At 38.7% G+C, this 9,514-nt stretch overlaps 1 protein-coding gene across 1 annotated transcript in view; it reads right to left on the bottom strand.

Moving 5' to 3' along the window:
- Positions 1-1,888: 1,888 nt before the first annotated feature.
- The window catches only part of LOC139713142 (transient receptor potential cation channel subfamily M member 5-like), a gene marked incomplete at its 3' end in the record, with an annotated part of 28,895 nt that continues 21,269 nt past the window's right edge, over positions 1,889-9,514 (bottom strand). The window contains exons 12-17 of the mRNA XM_071624893.1: positions 7,766-7,894; positions 6,368-6,616; positions 4,593-4,767; positions 3,712-3,862; positions 2,534-2,718; positions 1,889-2,018 (exon numbers count right to left, since the gene is read on the bottom strand). Coding sequence (XP_071480994.1) covers positions 1,889-2,018; positions 2,534-2,718; positions 3,712-3,862; positions 4,593-4,767; positions 6,368-6,616; positions 7,766-7,894 — 1,019 coding nt within the window. The remainder of the gene's footprint in view (positions 2,019-2,533; positions 2,719-3,711; positions 3,863-4,592; positions 4,768-6,367; positions 6,617-7,765; positions 7,895-9,514) is intronic.

Raw genomic sequence — 9,514 nt, 5'->3', positions numbered from 1 at the left:
AAGGCATTTCCCATCATTAACATCTCGTCGGGTGAGAATGATAGGGCGTTAAGTTGTCAGTAAAACCAGCGAAAACCATAGTGTTCGAGGCACCTTAACGCCCTTATCATTCCTCGAAGGAATCGCGAGAGCTAAGCCTATAAGTAGAACAAAAATAAAAATGCTTAATGCCGTTATCAACTGCAGTCACAACAATGATAAAATCATTAAAAGCCACCCCACAGACACACAAGCAGCTTCGTAAAATTTTCAACGATACAGCAGAGATATGAAATCGTAACATTCCGCATGTAGATAACGCTTCACAAAACTATATCTAAAAAATAATTGTAAAAACAATAGCTATACAACTTCCTCTTTCAAAATCGTTAATGTCTTACCATTGCTCCTTTAGTATGACTTAAAGGGGATGGCTAGTAACTGATCAGTGGGGATCAGTGGGGGAATGCTGGGGGATGATTGTTCAAATCCTTGTGGGATTCATTTAACCCTAATCAGGCTAGGCTTTTTTGGCTATGCTATATCTGGGGGGGGGGGGGAGAGGGGGGGGGGGGGCGGGTTCCGCCCCCCCCCCCCTTCAGATCTCGCCTATGGAATGCGCGATCGCGCCGAAAATCGGCACACGCGACGCCCGCGACGTATTCTATCAAAATGTATGGTTGCTTCCTCCGAAAAATTTTTCTTATATCTTATATTAATTAATTATTGTAATTATATGCATAAAATCAGTTTTGGGCTGTAAATCACTTATTAATGCTCCAATTAAGCTAATTTCTTTTTAAAAATGTTTCTTGTATCATTCTTCTGAGACATAGGATTAAAAAAAATCTGTATCGAAATTAATTTCTTATGTATTTTATTGGTTTTTTTTTGAATTTCTTCTGTATTTCATTGTTTTTTGACCTTTTGTTTTTGTTTGTTTTTTGGCCAAAATTTGTCACAGACATTTTTCGAAGCATTATTATGCTAAAATAAATTAATTTCGGCCATTCTAAGTGAAGATATGAATTTTTATGTGAATTAATTGAAAAAACACAATTTGCATTGGATTTGTACACAAAATCACGTTTTGGAGCAATTTTGGGGTTGACAAATTTTTTTCGAACGGGCGTCGCGTCAAAACGGTACGCGCGGGCGGAACAATTTTGGTCTCAAAAGTTGCGCGATACTTGAAAGAAAAAAGTCATGAAACATCGCGGTGGGAGCTTATCGCGTTGCGAAGATATTGCGCGAAACGTCGAGGGGGGGGGGGCGGATTCCGCCCCCCCCCCCCAGCCTGATTAGGGTTAAGAGTACATTATATATCTATTGCTGTGTAAAGATTATTTGCTTCAGAATGGTCTCATATTCAAGTAATGTGCAGTTTAATGTTTCCAGGTTAGCATGCCTGTACAGTGACGGGGTGATCATTATTTCAAAAAAGAAATTAGTAAGATAGAATAGAATGAAAATCTTTCTCATCACCTGTCGTGTGAGACTTGCTGTTCTTTCCCTCTCTACACTTGCTGCACGCTCAATCTCTTCAATTCTGCAAAATAGAAAACAATATTTTCTTGCGGTCATATGCACATGCACACACACATAAATCCAGAAACACACATATTATACTAAACATATTCATTTGATACACACATAATACTGGTCAAATTGTCACGTTAAATTATGCACCACTTCAGGAAACCCAACATGCATGCCCTTATAAAACAGTTATGGTAAGGAAAAAAAATCAATACTATACATCATGATGCTAGAATAGTAATGTACAATGTACTGTGTAATTAACATTATCAGGATCACTATATTCAAAATACCATTAACATCTTCTGGGGGAGAGGTATCATTATTGACAAAGGAAATGACCGTGCAGAGCCAATATCATTTTTAGTACCTTCTGTTCAAGCGTTGAACCTGCTCCCCAACGTTAGTGACGTCCGTCTGCCGCTGTTTAGCCACATAGCTCTCGAGCTGTAAAGACTCCCAGCCAATCAGCGACTGGAGTTCAACTGTAGGCTCTTCATCTGAGAATCGAAGCGAAAGCATGGAATAAGATGAGTATTGCAACTTCGTGGATGTACCTTTTTCATTCATTCACGTTTTCCCATTTCCACGTTGACATGATATTATATGCCCAAGCATAAACTAAATTGAACGTGGTTGGTAAAAAGGCCGCAGGATGCAAATCTAAAGTACACAAAGAATGTCACTAAAGAATTAACAAAATGTGTTTTCTATGTCAGAGTTTGAGTCAAAATTTCCGTTTATATACATACCTGCAAATGCGTATGTAAGTGAATAATAGCACACACATTATAGTATAAGTATACACGTATATGTACACACACATACGTATATATTCATAGACATTATTTATTTACAGTACATATACATTTACATATCAATCGCGTATCTCAACATGCGCTTGTTTCTAGCTTTTCATGGAAAGCAATCGTTTCTTTGTTTGTTTTTCTGCTCTTCCGTGGTCGCAAAGAAGTGGGTGTCTATGAGGACCAATGCAGGTTGGCAAATAGCTTACCGAGAAGCTTTTCGTTATCCTCGCCACAGCGTTGGGAGGAGAGATACCTGATGAAGCGGTAGATATGTGCGGCGATGATGAACGGTGGAACCAGAAAGGGTTTGTCGATATACTCCTTGATGAGTCTGTAGCGATGGAACTTCCAAAAAGCATCCGTGTTGTCTTGTACCGTGCTGAATGTGTAGCTGGTGTTTTCAGACCAATTTAGAAAAATGACGGTTAAAGAAAAAAACAAAATCTTGCGCCTGTGTGGCGTAAATTTCTACACTGTAAAAACATCGGTGTTAGATTTAACACCACAGGTGTTAAATCTAACACCGATCAAACTTCAATAAAGGACCACACCCACAGGTGTTAAAAATGCACTGTGATGGTGTTGAAAAGTGTTCACCTGACACTTCGTGGTGTTAATTTGACACTGTACCTGGTGTTATTTTGACACTGTACTGGTGTTAATTAAAAAATGACACCACATGGTGTTGATTTGATATTTGTTGGTGTTAATATCAATGGTTTAACACCCGTCCAGCTTCAATAAGAGACCACATCAGCTGGTGTTACTTTGGTGTAAATTTATTTTCACATTTTTTCAAAAATCTAGTATTTTAATGTAAAATTCTTGATCGTCTTGTTTAAATTAAAAATCAACAAGAAGTGCAGTTACTAAGAAACTCTTCAAAAAACAGTTTAAAATTTGGAAATGACACCCGGAGGTGTTGATTTAACACCATAAATGAGCACCGAAAATTTAACACCAGCTCGGTGTTCACTATTTAACACCGGACTTTTTGCAGTGTATAATGGGCTATATCATTTTGAATAAAAAACGAGAGGAATGTTGTTCTCTGGTTGTAAAGGAAACGTGTAATAGACACTATAGAGAGCCTGTTGTACGATAGAAAATTGAACAGGAAGGTTCTGTGTGCTATACCAAGCATTTAGAAGCTGATTGCGAAGGACCTACAATGTACGACCAAAGAACACACGTGTGTGTGATCTTACTTCAATACTTTGAACGCTGACCAAAAACAAACAAACGAATGAACAAAGAAACAAACCAAATGCTGCTAAGCTATGTCGACATAAGTATGCAAATTTGATATATTTCATGCATCGAAATCCATGAGCTCAAGAAAACTATTCAATTTGAGAGGTTTCATCTGCAAACAGAGGCATACCTGAACATGGCAATGAGAAGGTTGAGGAGGAGAACATTACTGATGAGCATGTACACAGCGAGGAGTATAAGACCTGTCCACGAGTTGTCCGGGCAGGGAGAGTAGTTGCCTTCTTCGATCATGGTCTCATTCCTCGTGCAACCCTCGGGTCCTAGGTGTTAGAATTCAGTTTGTATCCAGAGACAATTTGGCTGATTGACTAGCGATTGACTGGATTAGTGAGTCATTAATTTCTCAGTTAGTCTATTGAATAGTCAGCAAGAGTATTAGTTGGTCTGCGGCTTAATATAATCATATTCTAACTGTCTTGATTTAACAGTGAGTGTGATACGGATGATTACGGAGTAGGTCTTATATACATTTATAGATTTTCGTCACACGGACGTTCAGAGAGAGAGAGAGACAGAAAAAAAAACCTGCGCATGCGCAAATTTGCTTATGAAAATCGACCTCGTGTCGTCTGAGTATGCACGGTCGTTCTGGGTTATTTTTGCGTCCCCTAAAATTCACACGGCAGAGAGCTACTCGATGCAGTGCTCCTTATGGGGCGCCATTTTACTTTGTATATACAATAGGCTGCGTCTTCACGACTCGAGGAGTGAGGAGAACGGCCAACGCAATAGCCGCAAATCTAGAGTTTCCTATTGGTCCGGATGCATAAACATTAGCAATAATTGCTTGTGCTGGCCTGTTTGATTAAGTGATCAATTGGCATAATGACTGACTCGAGAATTATGATATTGATTGATCAGTGAGTACTTTCATCAATTAATGAGCTCACTGGATTATTTATGTCTAGATTGTTGAATAACAACTGTGTGCATTTATAAGTGATTGTTGGTTCATACATAGAAACATGCACGTGTCTCTGTGTGTATTACCCATGATGACGTCCAAGTACAGCTCGCCAAAGACCTGGAAGTAGGCGCGATATAATATCCCCTTGAAGACGTCTACTGGGTCCTCCTGGTTGGGGTAGAGGATGGCTTGAGATGCGATCCCGTACGACAAGAGGAAAATCACCAGGATGCTGATAAACATCACAAGATCGATCATCTAAAAAGAAGACAAACAGTCTCCCTTTTAGGTATACATACATCGCAGTTTAAACGACTTGAATGATTCATTGTTTGTTTGTTTGTTTTTGCAACGACTGCTCTTCATGAGATATGACTTGTATTGGAAATATTTACAAATATTTGCAGCAGAACTGTGGTATATCCCTTTAGCAACTGATGATTCCGTACATAATGGCCTATTGTTCCTCTGAAGGTACAGCAAGATCTTCTTATTTTGAAAACTTTTGAAAATATGAAAAATAGATTGCTGCATGTTTATTTTTGCCTATTGAAACTTACGTTTATTTGAAAGCCTATTTACACTTTACCAAGAGACTTGTGTGTCACAGAAATAATTCCGGCAAACTTTTGTTTACATCTGACCTCTGTCAAATTACGTAATTATACGTTCTATATGAGAAATATAAAAATAGTAAAGCATAAAACTATTTTAAAAAAAAGGACGGGCTGTTTTGAGCGTTTAACCCTAACTAGGCGGGGGGGGGGGGGGCCTCCGAGCCCCCCCCCCCCTCTACGTTTCGCGCGATGTATCGCGTATCGATGTATCGCTAACGCGAAAAGCTAACGCCGCGACGTTTCATGACTTTTTTCTTTCGAGTCTCCCGCTTCTTTTGACACCAAATTTGCGATGCCCGGGCGCACGGTTCCGAAGTTGCGCATAAATATGTACGTGCATGTCAGACCAAAAATTGCTCAAAAACGTGAATTCGTGTACAATTTCAATGCAAACTGTGCTTACAGGCAAATTTCATAAAAGCATGATTATTTTGGGGTTTTATTGATTAAAATCAATTGATAACATATTTTCTTGTTCGGAACATTGTCGCGGACAAGTTTCATCGAAAACATAAAGTCGGAAAAACAAAGAAATACATAAGAAATTAAAAAAACAATAAAATACTTCAGAAATTTTTTCAGATGGCACAATTTTTTTCTCTTATATTTGCTCAGGACACTAAAAAGAATATTTACACAAAAAAGTGCCCATTTTGAGCTTTATTTAGTGATTTATACCAAATTGTCTGATTTCATGCATGGTTATGCATAAATTAGCATAATCAAGCATTAAAATTTAACTTCATGGTACTTTAGATTACGTCATAGGCAATGTGTGTGCGAATTTTCGTCGCGATCGCAGGGTCGACGGCCGAGATATGGAGGGGGGCCTGGGAGCCCCCCCCCCCCCCCCGGCTCTATGATCTACCTAAATAGCCCGGCCTAGTTAGGGTTAAGGGAGTAATCTGAAGGGCGGTTTCGGGCGGTTCAGTTACTAATGAGATAAACATCCTGTCTGATGTAATACTTTCGAATTTTGCTTTGAATGTTGAATAAATTAGTTCAGATTAACCTGTACCGGGAATCCTTTTTCTCAGATTTCTTTCTAAAAATCAAGTCATATATAATCACGTGACTGCAATCGTAATGGGCATATCACACGCACTTTTCCAATCATTAAGATTGAGCACTTATTTTCACGATCAATGATAGTGGATACACAAATCAATTATTAGCAGTCAGATTCATAAAGAAGCGAGGTGGGAGAGGCGTATGGGGAGCCGAGGGTCTTGAGATATTACCATTTTCCCGATCATCAGCAGTTTTGGGCCGAGTTTTCTGACGACAAGGAAGAGGTAAAGAACCCGGATGAAGAACGTCATCAAATTGACGCAGAGAACGATTCGAGCAGCTTCGAGGTTTGCGTGGGACATGCGCAGTATGAGACCCAGAAAAAACAGGAGGAAGTTGAAGATATCCATTCGGTTCCAGGAGTCGTTTATCCAGACTCTGATTTTGCCTTCCCACGTCTCTTTATCCATATCAACAATCTGAGAGTGAAAACAAGATTAAAAAACAATTATTTCCAACAACGAATTATTTGCACTGTCAATTCCAAATCTACGTGAAAGCTAGAAAGATCCACTCACAATATTTAGGAAAGTTTAGATTGTCTATAATTATCATATCTTCACAGGCAGCAATCTGAAATGACCACAGCTATTTCTACTGAACCCTAAAGTGATAATCTTCAGGTGGCAAATTTTAAAAATATTCAGAGGGCTGAGAGAATCAATTCCAACTACGCTCTTCTGCGTCACGGTCAAAGACAGCAACGATCGGAGCCTATTGTCTTCTTGCTCCGCAAGACGGTCCAGAGAGGGTTTGGCAATACAGTGTATCACTTTCTTTATAACTTAGTATCAATTGATAAAGTTGAACCACATTGATAAAGTTGAACCGCAGATATTCGCGGGGAATTTTTCTAGAATTTTTTCCCTATATCCTGGACATTTCAGAAGGAGGTAATTAGTGCCATCAATGATAAATTTGCTGTCTGTATTCAACCTCTACATGCACGAAGGACATTTCTGAGAGGTAGGCTTCGTCAATTAAAAATGTGACAAACAAGAAACTTAGATTGACGAATGACTACTATTGATAAGAGCAAGCATTTCATAACGCAATACCTTTGAAGTGCTGGCCACAATTGATATAATTGACGTACTTGACATTAACCAATCGCTCAGCAATTGATGCAAATTGCTACTGATGAAAGACTTTTAAATAGGGCAACAAGTAGTGGCAAGAGGTATATTTTCAAGGGAGCATGTCACCTTTGCTCGATTCTCGAGTAACGTTTGAGCAACACCTCAGCGAGCTTTAGATCTGCCACGCTAATCCCCCGACGTGGCCATCAGACAAAAAACATCATCATCATCATCATCAACAACAACAACAACAACAACAGCAGTTACAGCAACAGCAACAGCAACAGCAACAGCAACAGCAACAGCAACAACAACAGCACCAACAACAACAACAAAAAGCAACAAAACAAAACAAAGAGAACAACAACATCAAGCAAAGAAACAAAAAAAAATCCTGCACTGCAAGTATGCGAGATAGCTTTTCCCATTTTCCAACCCTGGAGGAGGAGCGCCTTAAGTATTAGCGTCATCCACAGTGAAGTTTCGCACCTGCCTGATTTCGTCCAAGAACAGCGTGAGGACCCAGAAAATGAGAACAGCCTCCGGTCTGGATATATCTTCGTGAAAATTTGACAGCATGACGTAGCTGAACTGAGCCAGAAATACAAGGTACACAATCTGGGGAATGTCAAGAAGGACGACAGAAAAATTAGACAAAACTTGAGTATGAATGGTGACGTCGAGGTGGTATTTCAACGTAATGAGAATTTGCTACGGAACATTGCGGAGCAATTATATTAAAAGCAATGAGTGTACCATGTGTGTTTTCAGCACTAACTTGTTACCATATTAGATTTGATAGATCTCTTTTATTTCTGCAGATTGTATTACCAAAGTATTGTTTCTCCACTCACGGTACGTAGCAAATTTTAATGTCATGTTGTAACCATTCTGATACAATATATTGCTACGTTTTTTAAGGCCATTATGATATCATATTTTTTCAATTTCAACTTACTTCTGCAACTTCTTTTCACGGATATAATGTACAGATGAATGAATGATGATAACATATAGGTAACAAACAAAATGATTGAAATGAAAAATACAGTAAATGGTTGCATTTTATCTTCCATCAAACATACGTAATGATGTTTGACGAGGTAACAGCCCTTTCCTCGTGATAACAACTACAGCAAACCCTTCTCAAGGATTTACTCACAAAAAAGGGGTGCAAAATGCGGGGGATTTATTTTCTTTTAAAAGGTTTTAAGAAGGATGTGAATTTCTTCAAATGGTTGGGAGAGCATTCCGTACATCAGATCTATAATAGTGTCTTAAGGATTTGTAAAGCCAATAGAATTCTTGGGCAATTCAAACGAATCGTTATCGAACTAATTCTAATTGAATACCTTGTTATTTACACTTGATGCAGAGTTGTGCTTGCTTTTCTTATTGTATTATACCGAGAAAGACATTGGAAACCACAGTATAGAAACACTAATAACAATTAAACAATTTAAGCCGAAATCATGATGTATAGCTCCATGCCCAAACATACCAGGTGTAACCGGAACTTCACCGCAGGAGACGAAAAGAACGCCACCATTCGTTGGAAGCAAGTTAGGCCACCTTCAGGGGAATTCCCAATCTCGCTGGTTTGTTCCAGGATCAGAAGTTTACAGACAAGTTTGATGTAATGCAATGAAATAGAAAAATGTGAAAAACATAATAAGGTGTTTCTAAACTCGTGGGGGCTCAAGAGAGTGCTGTTTGACTCATCATTTCCTATCATTACACTGCAAAAAGTCCGATGTTGAACGAGCTGGTGATGGTGTTAAATTTCCGATGCTCATTTATGGTGTTAGATTAACACCTCCGGGTGTCATTTCAAAATGTAGAATTATTTTTTTTAGGTCTTTAGTTGTTGCGACTTTTCACCTTTGATCTGTCCTCATACTCAGCTGTTGTACACATTCCAGGAACACCCAATCATAGCGAGTGAGGTGTTATAGATATAATTAATCAGGCTTTCTTAGGATGTCATCAAATGAAGATAATACCGGTATAAGAGAAATATGATATATCAAACTCCGATTGCAAAACTTCTTTAAAGGGCTTAATTACATTATAAATGATTATGCACTGTATATTAACTAGTACGTCACGATTCGAGGGATTTACCCTGTAATAATGTCTGCGCTTAGTCACTTTTTACGATTAATTACACTATCATATTTTCCACAAGTATATCAAGATTCGAGGCGTATAGTTACCCTATAATATCGGCTGTTGAGA

The sequence above is a fragment of the Diadema antillarum genome, unplaced genomic scaffold, assembly GCF_040938485.1.
Source record: "Diadema antillarum isolate AM-2024a unplaced genomic scaffold, OU_Dant_1.0 seq00001913_RagTag, whole genome shotgun sequence".
NCBI lineage: Eukaryota > Metazoa > Echinodermata > Echinoidea > Diadematoida > Diadematidae > Diadema > Diadema antillarum.
The sequence above is the reverse complement of the archived record's forward strand: the minus strand, read 5'-3'. Positions and strand labels throughout refer to the sequence as shown.